General features: G+C 44.1%; 1 protein-coding gene across 4 annotated transcripts in view; it reads left to right on the plus strand.

Annotated features, from left to right (window-relative positions):
* The first annotated feature begins 10,095 nt into the window (after positions 1-10,095).
* Positions 10,096-21,909, plus strand: part of UBE2E1 (ubiquitin conjugating enzyme E2 E1) — a 45,432-nt gene continuing 33,618 nt past the window's right edge. The window contains exons 1-5 of one of the 4 annotated variants that reach the window (XM_036403650.2): positions 10,096-10,275; positions 10,407-10,443; positions 10,953-11,017; positions 12,294-12,472; positions 14,563-14,613. In XM_036403650.2, coding sequence (XP_036259543.1) covers positions 10,096-10,275; positions 10,407-10,443; positions 10,953-11,017; positions 12,294-12,472; positions 14,563-14,613 — 512 coding nt within the window. Of the gene's footprint in view, positions 10,276-10,406; positions 10,444-10,727; positions 11,018-12,293; positions 12,473-14,562; positions 14,614-21,909 lie in introns of those variants that run through there. The other 3 variants (XM_036403626.2, XM_036403634.2, XM_036403642.2) reach the window with 3 other exon arrangements.

The raw sequence follows: 21,909 nt of genomic DNA on the forward strand, positions 1-21,909 counted from the left end.
CCTGCCCATAACAGCATACCCAGGATATGCAGGAGTCTGTGATTGATGGCTGCTTGTCTGCCAATGCACAGGTGTGAATTAGGAAACCAGTTCAGACTCCAGCCAACAGACTTTTGTTCTTGCAGCATGTTGTGTCATCAGTGGCAGGGGTTTGGACATAAACATTTAGGGGACCAAATGACTCATTTCAGTGTCCAGATACTTTTTGCCAAGTGGCAATTCACACCTAGGGGGGGAAAAAAAAAAAGAATCTGTCAGAAAACCTCCAAACAGCAACATATATAAGCTTACTTCATGTAGCTGCCACTGATACAGGAAACAAACAGCTTTTTTGCCCACATCTCCAAGTTTGCTGAAGCTCAGTTACAGAACAAGGGTAGTATATTAAGCCATTTAATAGATGAATTAAAGTACTGTCCATCCAACGAAGGGGAGAAAAGCTGCTGTTGAACGTGGGAGAAATCCTATCAGTCAGGACAGGGCTCCTCACAGTAGGCTCTTGGCATCCTTTTCCCCATGAACAAGAGCACTCAAACCTGTGTCTGTGTTTGCTTCTGAGAGCTGTGTAAGCAAGCATTGGTTAAAAGGCTACATCCAGGTCTGTTACAGGCCAGCAGCACTCATTATTTTTTTGTCTTCCTACAGGGGTGGGAAATTCCCTGTGCATCTTATTTTCTACTTTGCCCTTGAGCATAAGACAGGGAAGGGCTTGCTGTATGAAATTTGCTTAACAGATTCCTAATTCTACTAAGCAAACACATCTACACACCACAAATATATTAGAATTGTGAATTGTCCCAGATCTTTGGCAGTAGGGGAGTAAGATTTTCCAAGTGACTGAGTAAATTGATGCCTCCAAAAGCGCTGTAAACTGATCTATTGGGCATCACTCTGAGCTTCCTTTATTCCAGTGTAAACCTGGAGTAAGCTTGCTGAACTCAAAAGAGTTATGCCAAAGCAAAGTCAGAATGCCTCTCTTGACTTTTTTTCCTTTACTGTGCTGCCTAATCCCATAGCTGTAATGAAACTGAAAAATCTCTATATACAAACTCCATTGGCCAGGCTATCTTATTGTGAAACCCACAGATATATCCCAACCTTATAAAAAATCATTCAAGTGTGACACTGTCCTCTCTCTTGCTTTTTTTGATAAGCACAGAGGAAGGGCTGCCAATAGCACTGAAACTGGAAGACAGGAAAATAATATTTCACAGCAGCGGAAAAAACATAACTGAATGGATATTAAGGCAGGTAAATTAAAGAAACCCACAATACCTGTGTAACACATCCAAAACACACAGCTACAGTACAGATGTTAAGGCAACTAAAGGATTCTCCAATGGCAATCTTCGAGTTGCAGAAAGCAGCAGCATTTCCACTAATGAGCTGCTTCTAAAAATCTGCTCCTTTCCAATGGCTTGATTTGAAACATATTAAAGTAATGAAAAGAATCTTGTTGGCTTCATCAGTCAGTACCTGAGGCTCAATGAACTTAAATAAAAGGCAAACTGGTGAAATACGGTAATTTTAAATAAACCCACTGTTTCTCAGGTTGCAGATGATTGTGCTGCATTGTTTGTCCTGCATGACTCTGTATATTTAATGGGGTGAATGTCTTTGTGTGGCATGGACAAAAAATAAATGGGCAACTTCTGAGATTAGCAGATGTTTAAAGCAAAAATATGGCAGAATTAGAAGTGGCATTGGAAAGGTGTTAGTCCTGCTTCAGCTATTTGAAAAATCTCCAGGTTCTTTGCCAACAAATTCCTAGAAAAAATGGTAATAAGCCATTTTCTTATTAGCTGTTTTTAAAAAATCATATTAATATGCCTTTCATATCAGCCTACGCTGTAAAGACTGCCTGTAGTTTCAATACATAAATTCTGAGATCTGAGATGCAAATTTCATTTTTGAGGACATGACAATTTATGTGTAAATCTTCAAAGAGCAACTCTCCTTCTGACTATACCTAGCAGAGGAAGTACTCTTGACATCTGTTGTTCATTGTCTTTTATATATTTTTTTTCAACCTCAGTTTTGAAAACAAACCCTTTCAGGGTGTGGTACAATTGCCACCCAAAGTGCCACAGAGTTGTGCAGTTTCACTGACACCTTAAACATTGTATTCTCTATAGGAGGCATGTTCTTCTGCTTTGTTCTAAGCTTACACATCACTGGAGTCTTACCAGACACATGTCTCTGGGCTGGGAGACATCTTACTACAATAGATTTATTTCTATGAAAATATCTATCAGCTTGGGGTATGGCTAAAAAAAAATAAAGGAGTTAAATCCCTTGAAACAGGACTTAAAATTCTGCAATTATGTTATTATGGCCTGTTCATATTGTGGTAATGCCTAAAGCCCAATTATGGTGTAGGAATGAAAAGTTCATGTCCAGAGGGCTCCCATTTGTATCACATCAACTGATGCAAGAGGTGGTGGTTCTCAAACTGCAGGTCCCTGTGGACCTGAGAGGCTGTAGAGCATTTCCTGTGTTACTGATCGGCCCAGAGAAAGCTGCTCCCATGGACAGCTGCAAGGCCCTTCAAGGAGCAGCCTGGAAGCCTGGAAGAAACAGGAAATATGGAGAAGGACTTTGTGTAGTGGCATTTACTGGGAAGGAATGGGGGAAAAGAACTATTGGCCATTTTGTACACTTGGAGACAATGGGAGAAAAAATCTGCCTGACTGGACATACTGGCCAAAATTCAGGGAATCACTTGCAGAGAGTTAAGTAAAGAGAAAAGGAAGAAGAAATTGAAAAGGTAAAAAACAATCACAGGATCACGGTCATAGAAATATGGAGAAATACAGTGCTTCAGGCTACTGGGAGAAGGAAAGAAAAGACAAAGTCAGACGGGTAGAAAAGCTACAATAAATTCTTTGAAAAAGAGTTGCAAAACAGAATTAAAGGAAGATCCTTCTGCTCCAGTTCTAACCCAGAAATGTTGAATTAAGAGATTGGCAAAGAAACTTCATTACACCATGGATTTTTCTAAAGCATGTCTGTGCAACCAAAGAGGTTGTTATATTATATAATGTTATATAATTATACAGTACCTTGTGTGAACACTCTAGAAGTGAACTTTTTTCCAATTTGGACTTATACTGCTCTGGGAAGGCTATTAATTGAACCAGAGACAGCCTTTTTACGGTGGGATAGGAGTTCACAGGTAGGGTTATGCTTGTTTAACTGTATCTGTATGGTTGCATTGATGTGAAGGGTGAAACATGTCTGTGTGGATAAAGTCTGAAATATCCAGCTGCCCTTCAGGCCATAAATGATGGCATGACATCATAGACATGATGTTCTTTAGCTTAGCAAGAAGCCACATTTCAAATGCACCTTTTATGGTGGTATGGGAACAGAACAAAAAAGCAGAAGGTTATTTAACAACAACAAAAAAGGTATTTTACTGGTACTAAGAAACGTTTAGGTTTCCTGAGCTTGTACTTCCATGTCAGCAATTGCTGAATATGCTACGTGGAACTTTCATGAACATGAATGACAGAAGGGATAATGAAAAAGTGTTATGTGTGAAGTTTAGTCCATGCTGTGAACACTTCTATAACCTTTGGCATAATCTAAGAGTTACCATGGTCTATATCAGGAAGAAAAAAAAAATAGACAATACCCTCTAAGAAATGTTGAAATGAAGGGCTCTCTAAAGCTGGAGTTTTTAACAACTTACACTTTTTGTTTCAATTATTTACATGGGCAATGAAGAATACTTAATCGCTCAATAAAGATTAAAAACTATATGATTCAGGTGTTAAATATAAGTACTGGTTAACAATCAGATGCATGTTCTATTCTTTGCTTTCATGTACTGGTCAGACAAAAAGAGAAGAAAAGAATTGCAATACACTGGTTTCTCAAGAATGCAGCATCAGGGATCTGTAAAAGTCTGAGTGATTCTATTGCTTCCTTTTGAAGGCTCTGATAATAAGAAGGCCTAGGGAGAAAAATTGCAGTTGAAGACCATTGAAGTCTTGAACTGTAGTCAAGCCACAGAGTGAAATTACTGAGCCCTGAACACCTCTCCTGATCCTTCTCTGTTGAGAAGAACCTTTGTTAGATGAGGAGCCAGAGGTTGAAAGACTCAATTGAAATCTGCACTAAATACATTTTCTAAGAAGTTAGGACATGTAGATTTTTTTTCCTCACATGGATTTAGAAATCCACAGAATTGTAGCAGATGGGAAATCTCTCATCTTTAATAGAAAGAATAAACCAGAATATTACCAATTCAGTGCATGAGCAAGCAAAGCAGAATTTCTTCTACTAACCCATCTGAGCCAGAGAGACACTTACTGTGACACTGAGAAATATTTGAAGGTGCAGGAAGAAACTATTGTAGGTCCTTTTTATTTAAAAAAAATATTATTTATAAAGCAAGAAACCCTTTTATCTCAAATACTAGGAAAATTACTTTGTCCACTTATTACTGAGTCCTTGAATAACCTACTCAGTACAACTGACTGACATTTTATATGTCTTATTGCAGATCTGCATCTCTACAATGAGTGATTTTCCAGGGTATGTATTCCATGGTCAATCTAACATTCTGGTGACCATATGATAAATACTGTCCTTTTTAATCTGATTTTATCAAAGTGATAAAATCAGAGGCAGAGGCATAAACTGTGAGCCTACACTATTAATAAGCCACCTACAGTAGTTCTCCTATCTGATTATTTTGTTTCAAGACAGAAGCACTCCGAGGTTAAGCTTACACCAGAAAAAGATCTCTTGAATAGCTGTGCAGGCAATACAGCTGTACAGACCAAATGCAGTGTCAGGAGGTGCACTCTGTGCTGGCAAACCAGTCTTTTAGACTGGCTTTCACTGGGCTACACCTGCTGTTATCCCAGCATAGGCATGTCATAACCATCCATCAGCTATGGATTTACTCCAGCAGTGGACATTGCCATTGGCAACCTAGTGGTGACAAATAAAAAGCAAACACAAGTTTAAATAACAAGTTTTACTTTCCTGCATGCTAGCAAAAGAAGAGAGGCAAAAGCTGTGTATTTGATGCTGTTTGACACTGATCATTTCCAGGAGTCCATTTGTCTGGGTCATGTTGGCCCACGTCTTTCAACAGGAATGCCATCACCCTGGGATCCTTCCTGTGGCAGTACTGTTTGATGATAGTCCATTTACTGCTCAGTCTAGTATAATCCCTCCACTATCTGAGTTTCTTTGGAACCTGAGTACTGCTGCCAAGGAAAAGGGGTATGTAGAAATGGAAAGCTGATGATGATCAATAACAGAAAAATAGGCAGAAACAGGGAAAACATCTGAACTAGAGGAGCATGCACTGTCAGAACAGAAAAGTCAAAGAGTCTGGAATACAGCAATCCAGGGAACCCAGATGGGCTTTGAGCAACCTGGTCTAGTGGAAAGTGTCCCTGCCCATGACAGGGGAGTTGGAACTAGGTGATCTTTAAAGTGCCTTCCAACTAAACCATTTTATGATTCCATGAAGAAAAGCAGAGCCAGCTACTGCAAAGCCCAAAGGAAGCACAGAGACCAATGGAAGCACAGAGAGGCAGCATTCTGCAGAAAAGGAGATCAATCCACCAGGCACAAAAAAGGAAGTGACAAAAAAGTCTAATGAGTGGCTATGAGTGAAGTCTGAATGTACACCTCTATTTATACTTTTAGTCTAATTGCAGATAAATATAATTCTCTTTTTTTACAGGATAGAAAATGAAGAACAGAAATATGGAGTCAATGCTGGAAACACAGACAAGGGAAGCACCACATATCTCAGTCTTGATTGCTAAATAATAGCTATAGATTGGGCAAACTGAGAAAGCAGTGAATCACTTTATCTTCAAGGTAAAGCAATTCTAAGACTCAATCTTATCACCTGGAAGTGAGGCAGAATCCCCTGGAAATATATCTTGTGAAACTTCTTATGAGGCTGTGAAATTGAATTGATCTAAGCATCTCCAGTTTTTCAATTACCAAAACAAACCAGACCATGCACCAGGAGGTGCACAAAAGGAGCACTGTAGAGGCAGAAAATATGTAGAGTTATAGGCAGCTATACTTCTCTGTTTAAGCTTTTGGAATTAAATATCAGCCGGTCTCTGCATCTATAGGGGTTCAGGCAGGACTTTAACAAGGCAAAAACATGTAACAGATCTCAGGTATTTCTGTTCACACTGAGTCTCCCAGACGGGCCTTCAGGTCCCAGGACTAACCTCAAACAGAACCAAAACCAAGTAGTAAATAGCAAGAGTCTGACAATGAGACCTAAACTTTTCCTTCACAACTAAGTCCTCTTTTGTACTGGAATAAAAGAAGAGGAAACAAGTCTTTTTCTTATTGTGGACCCTTTCACTCTTCTGTAAGGAACTGAAAAAGATATAATTCTAAGGGCTAAGAGCTATATTATGTGAGAAAATTACAGCAAGGGGAGTTGGAGCATTAGTTGATGCATTATTAAGTTATGGCAAGATAGCTGTGAGCAGGAAACCAGTGGGTAAATTCACTATCTTATGTCACATACTTAGACCACTTGTGTTTTGTCTGTTACGTTTTGTTTCATTTCAATGAAGTTCCTTCCTCTTTTGGAAGAGTTTCTGTCTAGCCTTATTCAAATAGCTGTATCGTAAGTCCTGAGCTTATTGTAACTTTTCCTTGCCACCTCACTTTGTATCACAGGGTCACACAGAAAGGACAAAGTGTGTCATCACAGGACTGTGTGAGGTACCAGCATGTTTCTCACTTTGCCACTATCACTTGCAAGCATGATATTACCAGCAAGCTGACATTAGGAGAGCCAAAGAAATGATAATTTCTTTCTGCTCCCCACTAAAGGTCTGATGCAGAACTCACTGGAATTGCTGGAAATATAAGGCGCTTTGGCTCAGACACAAACAGACTAGCTAAAATAATGCTGAAACTTTATTTAGAACTGAGATGGTACAAAAGGACTAATCTGAGTCACCTTCCCTTAGCAGAAGACTCAGAGCGATTTGAACTGGCTACCTTCTGTTGTGAATTAAGCTCAATGCCCCAAAGGCAACTCGATTCCAGTCATCTATCTTTTCAGCCTCCTCCAAACTCAGTCCAGAGGGAAAAGTGACTAATCCTATTCAGTTGCTGCACTGAACTAGTGCCATCGATTAAAAAAGCTTGGGCACAGGGAAAATTAATATTCTGGGTCAGTTTTCCTCTGAAAGTTCTTTGCACAACTTAGCCAAGAAAATAAAAAAAAAAAAAAAACACCCAAAAAACAAAAACAAAACTAAGGAAACAGGAAGAGGAAGCGCTGATAAGAAGGAAAGCTCACCCAATAAAGTGCACATACTTTACAGGAAAGAAATAGAAGCAGATCAGCAGCATTTTGTCAGAATTCCCAAGGAGGTATGAGGTTGATTAAAGGAGGAAGTTCTTCCATTTGGTGGAAAAATAATCATGTCCTACACTCTCTTCCCTTTTTTCCATGTCCCTGCAGAACTGAGAGGCCAAGCATGGAAGAAGGGCAAGCTGCAAAAACATTTCTGGGCGTAGAAGTGGGCTTCTTGGCTCCCTCTCTCTCTGGGTATGGCATAGCTAACACAGGAGAACAGCCCATTGCTGATCCCAGCCCTGACCCAGGAGGTGAGTCATAAAATGGGAGTTGCCACTGTAACAGCTGCTCAAGCGCTGACATTAGTAGGTGCTTTCAGCAAAAGCATTTTTTGGGTAGGCTTCAAAGTAAATAACCTCTGCTGCTGGTTATCATATTATTACTTTGAACAGGGTTACCAAGGATTGTGTGCTACAGAAAAGGTTAATCTACAGATAACCCCCTACCAAGATTATTAACATAATATAGCAAGAGTGCCTGTGTGATTTTGTAGCAATATTTACACTTGTCCCTTCTTACAGAACTGCAGGCTTTCATTATTAATATAATTTGTCTCACTTGACTTCGTTGATGGTTTCCTGTGACAACAGGAAAGAGCTGGAGTTTTTTGGGGATTTTTTTGGTTTTTGTTTTGTTTTGTTTTGTTTTTTGTTTTGGGGGTTTTTTTTTGTTTGTTTGTTTTGGGGTTTTTTTGTGGTAAAAATGAAGATATTCTCTTTCTAAAGAGCTATTCCATATAAGCAGTGAAATTTGTTAAGCCTGGTCACTTTGCTCTGTGTCCTCACATCTTTTGCATTTGTCAGCTGACACATAGCACCATACTGCCAGCCCTATCCTCCACAGCCCCCTGGGTCAGTTAGGAAAATGCTGGCAGAGGGGCTCATCGCAGTTTTCAGGAGCTGAACTCTGACGCCGTTTGGCCAATGAGGGGCATGAAGTAATCAGGTCATCCACCTTTATCTAAATGCCAGTTTTCATTACATTTATTATATGTCTTCAGGGCCATGGTCAATGGTGGAGATACCACAGCTCTACAGTTCCTAGAAGGTAGGATGACCATAGCTTCCCAGGCATCATTTCCACAGGTCAAACTGGACAGACTGTCTCTGCTAGCAAACTGTTTTTGGAAGAAAGTTCACTAAAGCCTAGTACATGGTACTACTGGCAATAAAGACTGAAGGGCACGGCTAGCAGGGGAAAACTCCCCAAAATCAAAACCCACACACAAAGACCATTTAAGCGTGACACTGCAGTGGAATTCCTTCTGTTGTCAGGGTGACAGTCACAGTGTCACTGGGGTGTACATATCTAGCACACTCCACGTCTCAAACAGGAGACCAGGCAGCAAGTTTGGGGAGTGTAGGTAGATTAGGGACTGGCCCAGGGAAAATGAGGTGCTACTGAGATGCGTGCAGAAAATGGGTGAGGAAGATAAAGAGAGAGAAGCAGCAGATGCAGAAGTCTAAGGAAACAGAGGAGAGGGTGACAAAGGAAACGACTGTCCCTGCAAGGAGATCCACTCTAGGGGTACCTCTGCCTCAAAGATCACAGGATATAAATGGTGAAAGGTCAGTGCCGTGAGCAGATCCTTGTGTTGAGTCACAAAGTGTGAAGCTGCTGTCCCATGGAAGAAGGGCACGGCATCCCCAGGCAGCCTGGCTGACAGCTGACCCCAAAAGAAGCCACAGGCACCCACTACCCCACCCCAGCCTGAAGGCTTTCATCCCCACTCAAGCATCCGCCCTAGCTAAGGGGCAGGCTCCTCCCGAGGGGCAGCTTCACACCACGGGTCCCACGGGAGCCTGGAGGCAGCGGCTGGGCACGGCCGCTCGCCGGGGGAACGGGGAGAGCTTGCCCCGCCGGACCCGCGCCCGCCGCTGGGGCCATGTTGGCAGCCCGGGAACGAACGGGCAGCGCTGGCAGCGTCAGACGGGAAGCCCGGGCTTCAGGAGGAGCCAGGCTCGGCTGCCCCCGCTCCTCCCCGCGGCCGCTGCGAAGCGGAGATGCCCAGACTTGGGATGTCCCCCCGCCCCCGTCCCCCGCCGCTCCTGCGGCTTCGGTTTTGTAATTGACCCCTCGGGACTCCCCAGGTGTCATGTCGTACCAGCGCCCTGTGGAGCCAGCAGTGCTGTGTGCCTGTGGATCACCTCGAGGTCCTCCCGTGGGAGAAAGGGTGACATACAAACTCCGATCCATTATCGTGGTGCGTGGTGGTGACAGTCCAGTGTATTTTCGGCCACTGAAGACACCAAGTAACTCGATAGGCGATCCCTCGAGAGGCTGTGGAAACTGGCGGCAGCGAGCCAAATGTGCCCCGGGTGAGGTCGGTGGGAAGGCTGGTCCCCATTGTCCCTTCCCGAGTGGGTCCGGCACCTCTAGGAAGAGCCGCAGCTGCCCACCGGGGCTGCTGCCCGCGCCTGGGCCGGGGGCGGTGGGTCGCTCCGGCCAAATCACTTTTCTCCCTTGGGTGGACAGGGAGCGAGAGATGGACAGCAGAGGTTTCGGAGAAATGAGTAAATCGCCTCGCGATTACAACACGCTAGCGAATACAACACGCCTTTTTCCGCAGACGGGCTCCCCATCAGGGGACTGGGGGAAAAAAAAATCCCTAACACTTCTACCTTTGGAAAATTGAAAGGTCTGTGTGTGTATCTGTGTGCGCCTGTGTTTTAGTGCTGCCGTTGCCAAGCCCAGAATTTTGTTTTCTCTCCCAGCATGCGTTGATGACATCACGAAGTGCCCCTTCTTTGTGTGTCAGTGATGTCACCAAATGCAGTGTGGGGGACAATGGAATCCTGAACTCCGGGCGAGGGCGAGTGGGAAGCGGCTGCTCCTGCTGCTGGTTCAGGGCTGAGCCGGGGGAGGGAAGGGAGGACACAGCTGCTGCTTTAGGGCTGAAACAGGTGAGAGACGGGAAAGCTGCCGGGGATTCCTTTTGCCTGGATTGGTGGGGGCGAGTGGGCTTTGGGCTAGGCTCCTTTTTTTTTTTTCCCCCCCTTTCTTTTTTCCCCTTATTGCTTTCAAACTGAGACAGGTGAGAAGTTGCTGCTACCGCCGGAGGGACAAAGCAGGTGAGGCAGGGGAGAAGCTTTGGGGTTGAAACAGTTCTGAGAATAGGAGGAAAGCAAGCAGCCCCCGCGCCGACCCTAATACCCCCTCTGAGCCTTAAAAAAAGCAGCCCCGGGAGCTGCCCCTCTGCCAGCCACCTGCTTCCACCGCGTCCCCGCGGGGCTCTCGCACGGAAGCAGCAGCGGAGCCGGGGAGGGCTCCTGTCCCTGTGCCCCCCGACACCCCTGCAGGTTACTTTTCAGAGGGTCTCCATTAAAAACTCACGTCCCCCTCCGTGTGCCCCTTTCTTCCCTCCCCGGGGGGAAGGGAAAGAGAGGGGGCCGTGGCGGCCGGGATCCCCCTCCATCCCCGGAGCTGGGGCTCCGCCGCCCGCCCCCGCCGCCCCCCGCTCCGCACCGGGTGGCGCCCCGGCCCCGCCGCCCCCCAGCCCCGCTCGGCGGTGGGGGAGGCAGCCAGGGAAGCCATTGCCTGTTTAATAGTTGCTGTTGCAGCACTTCCGCTTCTCTCCCAGCGAGAGAGACACGAGTGGCCAGGCCCAGCCGCACCGAGGAGGAGCAGCCAGACACAAAGGGAGAGGTAGGGGGACGGGGCACCCCCCGCCGCCCTCCCCGGGGGCAGGGGCGAGGGGCAGGGCCGGCCGCGGCCCGGCGATGGGGCGGCAGCCGGCGGGGCAGGGGGGTCGCGCCCGGGGCTGTCAGGTACCGCTGTCCCCCGGCCCTGCGGGCCCGCGGCCGGGGCAGCTCGGCCGGGCCCCCTCCGGCTCTCGGCCGGCGGGGGCAGGGGAGCTCCCCGGGAGCCCGTGGCCCTGGGAGGGAGGCGGCCGTGTGTTGCCCCCCCCCCCCCTCCCCCTCGGGCCCGCGGCTGCCCCCCGAGCCCTTCCCCCGAACTCTCCCGGTGTGCCCTGCCAGCCCCCCCCCCCATCCCTCCCGACGGCTTCTCGCCTCTCTCGGTGCGGACCTGCCCTCGGCAGCCCGCCGTGCTCGCCCTCCTCCCCCGTGCCCCCGGGGTGCCCGCATGGACCCGGGCTGCCTCCCCCCGGCCCCCGCTGCCCCCCTCCCTGACACCGGCCTCCCCTCTCGCCCCTCGTAGGCCCTGGCCCTCCTTCCCCCCGCGTCCCCCCCGGCACAGACCCTGTGTTCCCTTCCCCCTCCTCTGGCACATGCCCCTCGGCGCAGTGGGCCTCGGTGGGTGCCACCAGTGCACCCCACTCCCTGCTCAGCCCTTCCCCTTGGTTTGCTCCCTTCCTGCCCGCCTCCCCTCACGGCTTCCAACGCCCGATCCCACAGACAGGGGTTATCCAGCAGGCAGGGGTTTCCCCACCACAGGTCACACATCTGCCAGGGTCTTCCCTGTGTTGCTAGTGATGCCCCACTTCCATTTTAGAACTGGCGACGGGCACCCCCTTGGCCTCGTCCCTTCCTGCCTCCCCCACGTGCCTCCCGGGAACCCAAGGGACCGGAGCTGTTCCATTTTTATCTCCTACACCCCTAGGCTCGATAGTGGTGGGTGGTGATGGCTCCTCTTGTGTGTGCAGTTTGGGGGAGATTAGAAAGAATTGCTTTGAGCTTCCCTGATCCTCGCAGTTGTCCTCGTTCCAGTCTCCTCTCATTCTGCGCTTGCTTTCTGAGAGGAAGCTTTTAAAGTCCCTTTTCCCCTGCTCCTCGGTGTTACTAGTGCAGGGGAAGCTATTGCTCCTCCTGCTGTGGCTGTAGGGCCTAGAGAGGAGAGGGAAACACGAGGATCCTTTAAAAGGAGCATGACCCAAACACAGATCGAGATTGTCAGCAGCCTTTCTCTGTGTGTGTTTGTGTTCACTGTTTGTTCCCCACGCCCCATGGTGTCTCCTCTCCAGGTTGGGGTGTGTGGTGGGGGGGTCGCTATGTCGGATGACGATTCGAGGGCCAGCACCAGCTCCTCCTCATCTTCATCCTCCAACCAACAGACAGAGAAAGAGACAAGCACGCCTAAGAAGAAGGAAAGCAAAGTCAGCATGAGTAAAAACTCTAAACTGCTATCTACCAGTGCCAAGAGGTGAGGCTGCAGTCAGTTTTCTCACTGATTTTTTGCATCTTCCCTTCTTCCTCATTTTATTTTGCGCTGTTCCCCTGCTGCTCCCATTCCTCATCTCTAGCCCTTGTGCTCAACCTTTCTGCATGAAGCTGCTATTGTCTCACTTTTTTCAGGTGTCTCGCTGCAGTGAGTGTCTGCCCAACTTCACTGCTTTCTCGTCCCTCTTCCTGCTTGTTCCAGATATTTTCCTGGCTTTTCTTCTTCTGGGCTGTTATTCTGACCCTCAATTATTTCTGCCGTCTTTTCCTTTTTTCTTACTAGCATTTGTTATGGGAATGGTGTAGGATTGACATTTAGACCTTTTTTTTTCTCTGCTACTGGAAGCTATATGGTCTGAAGTAAGGCATTGCATTTCAACATCTGTTTCGCTCTCTTGTGGGTTAGAGTCCAGAGTGTCTTTTTTTTCTTCCCAGAACTGATTTGGAGATTAATTAATGTTTGTGAAGTTTTGAGTTTGCTTGCTTTGTAGGAGCGCACTGCAGTGCGAGGGGCATAATATAGCCCCAGATCTTTACCAACAAATACATTACTGTTACTTTTGTCTGCTCATCACTTATATTGAATTTTCTGTGTATGGTTGGATGCTAACTGGAATAAATAATCCACAGCAGGCCCACTTGTGGACATTCTGCTCTAAAATAATCTTTGCTCACAGCCCAGAGTGGGTTTGGGCTTTTTTTGAGATTAAAGTAATTTTTATTCCAGAATAATGTGTAGGGAGAGACACCTGCATAGAACAGGAATTGCAGAACAGCTGTGTCAGTTTTCTTCACTTGAACAGACTCTTGGAGCTGCTAATTTTTTTTTTTAAAGTTACCCTTTCTTATTTTTTCTGTGTGTCACTTGAGTTCAGCACCATCCTGCTCCAGGGAGCTAAGCTGACAAATGGAGGTTTTCAAGCAAACTTGCAGTACTTCAGTAGGAATAATAAACCATCTCACTGAACAGCTTTGCCAAGCAGCAGAGAGGTTGTATCAGTAGGTGTCTAAAGTGACTGGGGTTTTATGCAAATGCCCTGTCGTAGCAAGTGAGTTCTCTGTGGCTTTGTAGAATTTAGGTGGTTTGGTTATTCCAGATCTCCACTCAGCAGGTTTCCATGGCAAACTGACATAGATAGTGGCAAGCACTCTTTACGTGTTGTGCCCTTCACCGTTCTAAGGAGAAGATTTTAAACTGCCTCCTGTGGAAAGGCTGTGGTTCTTGTGTATGACAAGTGGCAGGAGATGCTGGCTGAGTTTAAAGGAGAAGGGAGGCAGGCTGAGTGCTGGGTGGGGAAATCTGGAAGGGAAGCCTGAGTGACAGTAATGGGACTCCAGGGAAGAGGATGATAGCTGGTTGGGCGTTTTGTGGCAGAAGCAGCGTAAGCCCAGAATAGTCTGGGCTGGGAGGACAGGGTGTTGGCTGAGCACAGGGGAGAGAGGGAGCGTCTGGAGTCCTAGGGAGGGGACATGGGGGTGTTGTGAGGCTCTTGAGGGTGAAGAAATGGGAGAATTGAAGGTGGTAGGAAGTGCAGGAGCGTCAGAAATAGATATTCACCTTCCTTAAAGTGTCCTTGAGAATGGCGCAGTTATTGACTCCCTCAGGGCTGTGAATTTTTTTTCTCAGGATGGTGATGAGAAGCTGGGGAGAGAGGAGGGAGCCAATTTGGCAATGAGTGTTTCTCTCAATCCCGTAAGACAAAATTCCTTTTCAGATTGCAGTTTCCTCTTGGAGCATCACATTTGCAGAGGTTTCCCCTCATTTACGGGCTGGTTGGCAGAGCAAAGAGGACAGTCTTTTCCACTGTGTGATTGGCATCTTTGTGGGAGTGCAGAGCAGTGCACCTGTCTGGGTTCAGTGCACGATGCCTGTCTGCTTTTCTGCCTGGCTCTCTAGCAGGGCAGGGTGCCTGTCCTGCTGAGGGGGTTTGCAGTGGTGGGAGGCCACAGCTGAGAGCGCCTCTCTTACGTGCTGTGGCAAGCTCACAGTGACAGTATGTCTGCAAGGAGAATGTATTAACTGCTGTCCCACTCAGTGACTTACCTTTGTTCCTCCTTGCTTTATTGCCACAGGATTCAGAAGGAATTGGCTGACATCACCTTAGATCCACCTCCCAACTGCAGGTTGGTGTCGATTCCTTACCTGAGGAGGGTGGGGGAAGGTGAGGGGCTGAAGTGTGCCTGTGTGTTGTAACTGCCCTCAGAGGCTTTGGATGGAGCAGAGGAACGGCTCCATCCACAGTTCTTTTGTGAATGCTTTAAATAGTTTCTGGGGGGGATACCTCCAGAGATTGTATGTATTTTGACCAGTTTTCTGTTTGTTTTGGGGGTTGTTTTGTTTTTTTTAACAATTGCATGTCAATATGTTACATTGTTTTGTGTGTGTACATTTCAGAAACTGGTTTATAAAGAAGAGTGTGAAAACTTTCTTCTTGTTTGTTTTTGGTTTGGTTTATAAATCTAATGCCTGACTGCACTAATCTTATATAAATAAGAGTCCTGCCAAGGAAGCAGAGAATGCTCTGAGGTTTTTAGTTCAGAGTTCTGTTGTGAACGGCAGCTGACAGTGGAAGTGAAGTGCAAATTTGTCACTCAGTGGGTGCCCCACTGGAACATGCATCTTAGCTGATGAAACAGAAAGCAGGGAAATTCTGTTGCCCTTTATGAAGCAGCTTGTTTTTAGGTATGTTTTAGAAACTTATATTGCTTTTTTAAAACCTCTGGCAGGTTGATTCGTTTCATTGCATGGTGTTGCTGAACCTCTTTGCATTTGGAGAGGAGGCAGTAGTAGGCTTTCGGTCTGGTGTGTGTTTGCTGTAGTTGCCAACACATAACTCTCATTCCCATCTTCTTGCTGTAGCTGAGGTTTGATGCCTTTTTATGTTGGTAATGGCAGAAATCAGAGAAAATTATGTTTATAAATAACTGTTTAAATTGGTCTTTTTCGTATTGAGTTTCCACCCACAAATGTACATGAACCTTTTTATTGAAGCTTTTTGCCACTGTTAGTCTGTGGGGAGTCATTAGCACAAGAGTTATCCTGACAGGTCCAGAGCCATCCTTTCAGTACCTGTCCCTAGGATCATAATTAATTGAAGGAGAGATTGAATGTGATGTTTGACATCTAATCTGATACTAAGAAGATTTTTGTGCTGTTGGGATGATAACCAATAAGTTTTGAAATCTTTAGTTGTGACACTGTTTTAGGGACAGTAATGACTTACCTGAATATTATAAAATTTCCAGTTCTTGGGCTGGAGATGTCTGTCCCGTGTGCATCCCAGCTCTGTGTCAGGACGAAGTCCACATACTTTTCCCTCCTCCTCCCACTTTAACCTGATTTTCATGGGAGAGAAACACAGAAGCACATCTCAGGCACTGTTACTTGCTCTCTGGAAAACTGAGTGTGGTGGTTTTAGTTTGAAACTAGGCAGAATTTTCTGGATGGTCAAGGTGCTAGGACTTCAGACTGAGCTTTGCAAGTCTATCTAAAAGCTGTGATAGTATATGAGTACATTAGATTGCGTGTTTCTTCTGAAGGTTTGTGTAAATGATATTAGAACCCTAATTCATCCTTGTTTCAATTGGATTCATTCACAGGTAAAGATGAACTAGCAGACTACTTTCAAAATACAGTATAGTTTTGGTTTTTCTTTTTTAATTACATAGACCATTGAAGATAATGTGCTTCAAGGCCCACATACTAAGTTTGTGTTATTTCAGCCTTTACAAATATTTCTAATGGTAAAAATTAGTTCATAGTACAAAGAGTGATGATTAATCTTTGTCCATAGTGGAGTTATAAGTATTCTGCATTACTTTTGACTTTCAGATGAGTGACAGTGAAGGGTGGCAACTCCTGCAAGTAATGCATGGAACTGGTGTAGTTGTTACTGCCTTTTAATATGTTGATAGATAGGAAAACGTGCATGGAGGAGTTTGTTGTATGTGTATGTGTGACCAAAGGAGTTTTGGTATTGCTCATCTTGGGGTGAAGTCATCCTACTTCTGTAAACATGGTGCTGAGCCAAGAAGAGCAGCTCTGCTTATGGCTAACAAGGCTCCAGTTGTGCAGTCAAGCGCTGGGAGTTTGCCCCTGTAGTGGCTGGTTTGTAAAAAGGCAGGCAGGTGCCGATTGCCACAACAGTGAGATGAGTTTCAGCTAGTGCAGTTGTGGGGAAGGTTCACATCTTGTGAAAAAAAAAAAAATAGAAATAGTCAATTTATGACTGTGAGGAGATTAAGCAAATGAGAGACTCTGGTTGCTGCGTGATGTTTAAGGTTGCCAGAATTTGTTCTTGGGAAGCCTGCTCACAGTATCACTGCTTTGCTTTATATTTTTTCCTTTCATATGAACATTACTGGCATGCTGTGAAGGAGGTATTAAATACATAGTTTGAGAACTTAGTTTCAATTTTCTGCCTTTATGACTTTGCTTATTCTAACCTTTCCTCTGACCTCCTGCCCCTCATATCTCTGCTGCCTTTTTGCCTCTACAGACTTTTTTCAGGTGTCACTAGAGGAGAGGCAAGTCCTCTCCTTTTAGGCATCTCACTCTTTCCTGTAAGTTTAATCTTAGAACTTATATATTCAGGGCATTATGTATGATGTCATGTCCTACCTGTTGTACTGTCAGTTTTAGGGATTGCCAAAGCCTCAACATTTTCACCTTTGAAAATGTTTGTCCGAAACTGTATCCTGTGTTATGTTGGAAACACCATAATCTTTTTTTCTTTTTCTGCACATCTGTTCTTACACCCCCCACTACCATGTTTGTATTTTTCCCTGTTCTATGTCTGGTGTTTGATATAAGTTCACGGTTGGCTGTGCTTTAATTTTTGGCCTCACTGCAAAATAGTGTTATTCTTTCAGTCTTATTGCAGTAATGGGTGTTCAAGATATTTAACACATCCCAGAGCAGCTCTGCATATTGAAAGATAAAGGTCCAGGTTGTGAATGATTTTTAGTAAGAACTGTTTTGCCATATCTTACATGAGGTATTTTTCTTCTTATAAAATATGACATGCAAGATGCAATTACAAATAATGACAACCATTTGACATTTCAAACAAAATAGATTAAAATAAATGTTTCATTTTTATTTTTGTATCTTTCAGTGTCTGTATTTTCATATATGTAACCCACAGATCGTCTGTTTAAAAAACAAAAACCAAAAAACCCAAACCCCAAGCACACTCAACACCCTGTGATTGAGCAGCTGTGTGGTTTTTACACATATGTGGGTAATATGAGGGGAAGCTTATTCCAGAACTTCCTCTCTCCTCAGCACTTTCCTTGCTTCTGGTTTTTCCATAGCTTGTTGTGCCCCCCAAAAGTTTACCTGGGCTTATGTGTCATTGGCTGGTTCATTTCTCATACTCCCTGTGCTCTTGTGTCTCCTTCCTCAGGCTGTGATTTTGATTTTCACAGGCTAGTGCAGTTAGTTATGCAGAGGTGCAGAATATGTGCATGGAAACAGTCTCTGTTTGGCCTGTATTCAAAATGCAGGTTTTTGGACTTGAAAACATTTTCTAAAAAGATATATTTAATACATGTTGCAAATTCATGGGTTCCTGCTGGGAGCAGTGCTGTCCCCTCATAAGTGTCCTAGTGTAATGTATGTTTGGCAGCTACTTCTGAATAGATTTTAGTCCTCTTCATTATTTTCAGTAGGCCGGTGCTCTGGAGGTCTTTAATTTCTGCAAGATGATTTGACTCCTGATATTAATACTGAGTTATGAAAGTTAAATATGACTTTCAAGTTCAAAAGGTGGTTAGTGGTTAAGACGAATTGGAGAATGACTGTTTGGACCTAAAGTGTTTAAAATCTTTTGAGACTGTATCTGGTGATCTCTTCTACTTTGTTTTATATCAGAGAGTTTAGCTCCAGTTTTAGAGTTCAAAGAAGGTAACTAGAAGCTTCTTACTTTTGGTCTTTTATATATGTGAATGACAGAGGAGGTGTCATGTCTTTGCTTTGGATCTGCAGATGTCAAAATGCAGCTCTATCTTGCTATGTAAGCAGTCCTGACTTTTGTTTGCTGGTAACACTTAGGAGTGTTGTGCAGAAGCTTTCCTTCTATCTCAGTGAAGAGGTGTCCAAAGCTTTAAGAGAAGTTAATTCAAGCTTCAGGTACTCTTTATTCCCTTTGTGTAATTCATTCAACCTCTGTATCTAAGCATCTCTTCATGGTAGATCTGCTTATTGATGTGAGGTTATGGAACAAGTGGTTTTCCCCATTTTTAGGGGTGGGGAGTTACAGCAGACAAAAAACAAGTCACTTGTCTAAAGTCATACAGGAAGTCTCTGGCAAAGTGGAGAAATTAATGTAAATCTCTTTTGTTTCAAGCTAACTTGCAGCTGAGCTGTTCTGCTGTAACTGTGTGCATCAGTTGCATTATGAGCAGGGCTTTGAATTTGTGCTTTATCGGGTGTCTGGTATTGACTGTATGTAAGCATGGTAATTTAATGTTATTTTTCCCATCTGTGTAGACGGACCAAAATGGATATTAACTGGAATTAATGTTTTTTAATCTGTCTTAGCTAAACTGAAACAAGTTTGTCTCCACATGGCTCATTTAAGTCCATATAGGCAAGACCAGCTGTTATTTAAACAAAAATAATTTTCAAACCTTTGTTGAAGGAGTCATTTGCCTGCAGGGCTTTCCATTGCTTCACAGTACAATGCTATCACAAATTCGTTATTTAAATAATAATAAAATACAGTTGTGGTTTTTGGCACCTTCAGCCCAGTTTTTGTCAATTTGCAGAATAAGGACCAGATCTCCTTGAGAGTCTCGTGAAAGTTAACTGTCAGCACTTAATAAATATGTGTCTCAGTAAAGATGGTGGGGAGAAGTGCTCTCCCTTACAATGTATGGAATATTAATAGTTTTCAAAACTTTGCAGTGTGGATTTAAAATTTCTTGGCTTGAGAGAAGTCTGCGTAAAATGTGTGGCTCAAAGGCAGTTTTGAACTCAACAGCTTCATATTATAATTAATACATTTAATCTACATACCATGCAGGTCTCGCATTTGTCTTGCTTACATTTGTTTTTTATGGTGCTTGCAATTTTTTGCAAATATATTTTTTCAATACTTTCAACTCCAATAATGCTTTAAGTGCTTTTGCTTTTAAATCTAGCATATTATTTAAGGATGGATTAGTCACTGTTAAACTCTAATATCAGTGTTGTTTTTGTTATTTTCATGTGTGAAATAGCCCTTCCTGAGCACTATTGTATTCTATAGCATAAACTTTCCGGTTTTACATTTTCTAAGTAACAAGATAAATTTCATTATGACTTTTTTCCTTAGTATGCCTAGTCAAATTATTAGGTCAGGAATGACACAAATGCCAGCTTTTGCTTCCTTGTAGAAATAAAAAAAACATTATCACCTTTAAGGGAAGTGAAATTATCAGCTTACAAAAGTGGTTTAGAAGTCTTTTTTTCTTTTTTCACCTCGTATTTTGTTGAAAATGTGAGTGTTTTCTGTGAGAAGTTTCCAGATGTAGGATAGGAAGGACCTACATAATTAGTGCTGTGTGTAGTTGAAAAATATCTTTTGTCATATAAACTACCAGTGGTTCAGCATTCCCTCTTTGCTTTGTTTGGCACATGATCCCTGGAGAAATAACTCTTCCTTTTGAAATGGTGTATTAACTAATTTAGAGATCCTCTGCAGCTGTGTATGGTCTAGCTTGCAAACCATAAAAATAATACATTTCTACACTGGCTGAATTTAAGTATGTGGCAGTAGCAGCTCCTGCAGGCAAAGTCCTCTGCCCGATGTACTCAGACAAAGGCTGCACAGGAGCAGTTTCTTTGCTGAGGATCAATTAGTTAATATTGCAGGAATTAACTTTTCTGAAGCCACTTCTGTTTTTATTTTAACTGTCAGAAATGTTTTGATGGCCAGGCTGTTCGGACACTGTGGCAGGAGCTGGCTGATGCTGTGGTAGATTTTGCTTTGCATGTCCTGGCTCGGTAATTCCCAAATGAACTGCATTCTGTGCTCTTGCATGCCAAACATGGAAATGATGAATCTTGAGAGCGGCTGTGAAATTGTATCATGGCTAAGAACAAAGAGGATTGAAATCCCTTCTGTGCACCCTCCCTTGTATACCACTTAATTTTATTATTTGACTTCCAGTTTTGCTGCCCTTGGAGGGCACTGTGCAACTGTGTTTATGATTTTGCATATATGGTTTATCTGACAAATTCTTATATTTCCTCTTGGTTACACACTCTTGTTTGGTTTTTCAGTTGTATTTCCAGTGCTGCTTGTCTAGATTTTTATATTGGATATGTGTATAGTAGCAGTTTATATGTCTGGTTTTGTTTTAAGAAACATACACTGTATGTGTATGATACGTCATAGATTTAAATGGGAAACAATGTATGTATGCTGTTTATATTTTAGGGCTTGAATCTATCTTGCCTCTTTATATGAAGACAAAATTACCCATGGCTTGTCATTACTGGCTTGTCTAGGGGATCGAGGAGGATGGTTTGTGTTTGAAGATTTCAGCGAGAGCAGGTTGCCAGGGCCTTGTGGTTTCTGAAGGACGGGTTGGTTTTGAGAGCCGGTGTCCTTGTGTCTGGTAGACGTTCGCTTTGGTCCCGCTGTTGGAGGGGGTTGTGTTGGGGATGGAAACAGAGTTCACCTGCACCAGTACATCAGTGGATTAAGGTTATCAGTGAGTTTGTGTGTAGTGAAACTTCTGCAGCCTCTGTCTGCACTCTTCTGTGATTGTACATGACAGACCAGCCTTCCATGTAGCACCTTTTCAGAAGCACTTAATGTACTAAAAAAAGGATACTATTTCATGTGAATGGGTTAAGAGATTACTGCGCACCTGTGCAGGCCCATGCTCAAAGTTAAGGGCTATGCTTTCTCCTCAAAACAAGGTGCTTCAAACTAAGTTAAATTAATGATGCAATTTAGTCATTATAAGTAAAATCTTGCCAATCTGTACATTTATTTGAATGAAATAAATTTATACTTATTTTTCCCTCTGAGGCTTAATAGTGGAGGTCTGAATGCTCACTTCATTATGTTACAAAACCGAGGAGAGAACATGTATTGTCAAGTACTATAAATAAACTACAACTGTCAAAATAAGCACTGTGTGCTCAAGAATTCAGAGGGGTTTTCTTGTTTCTCTTGCCAATTTGCAAATTTCAGCAACAGGCAATTAAAATTCCAAGGCATTTGGGGAAAGTGTAACGGTTGCAACCATGCATTTAATACATATTTTCTGTCTGTAAGGGGCTAATTGACATTACAAGGAGATGTTGTAGAGCTGGATGCTTAACTTCAATATCCACTTTGCAGTGCTCTTTATTAACCTGGACTCTGGGGGAAGGAAGCTGGGGGAGAAAAGGAGCATGGGGCATGCAGACTGTAGCTCAGG

This window comes from Molothrus ater, chromosome 1 (genome assembly GCF_012460135.2).
Source record: "Molothrus ater isolate BHLD 08-10-18 breed brown headed cowbird chromosome 1, BPBGC_Mater_1.1, whole genome shotgun sequence".
Lineage (NCBI taxonomy): Eukaryota > Metazoa > Chordata > Aves > Passeriformes > Icteridae > Molothrus > Molothrus ater.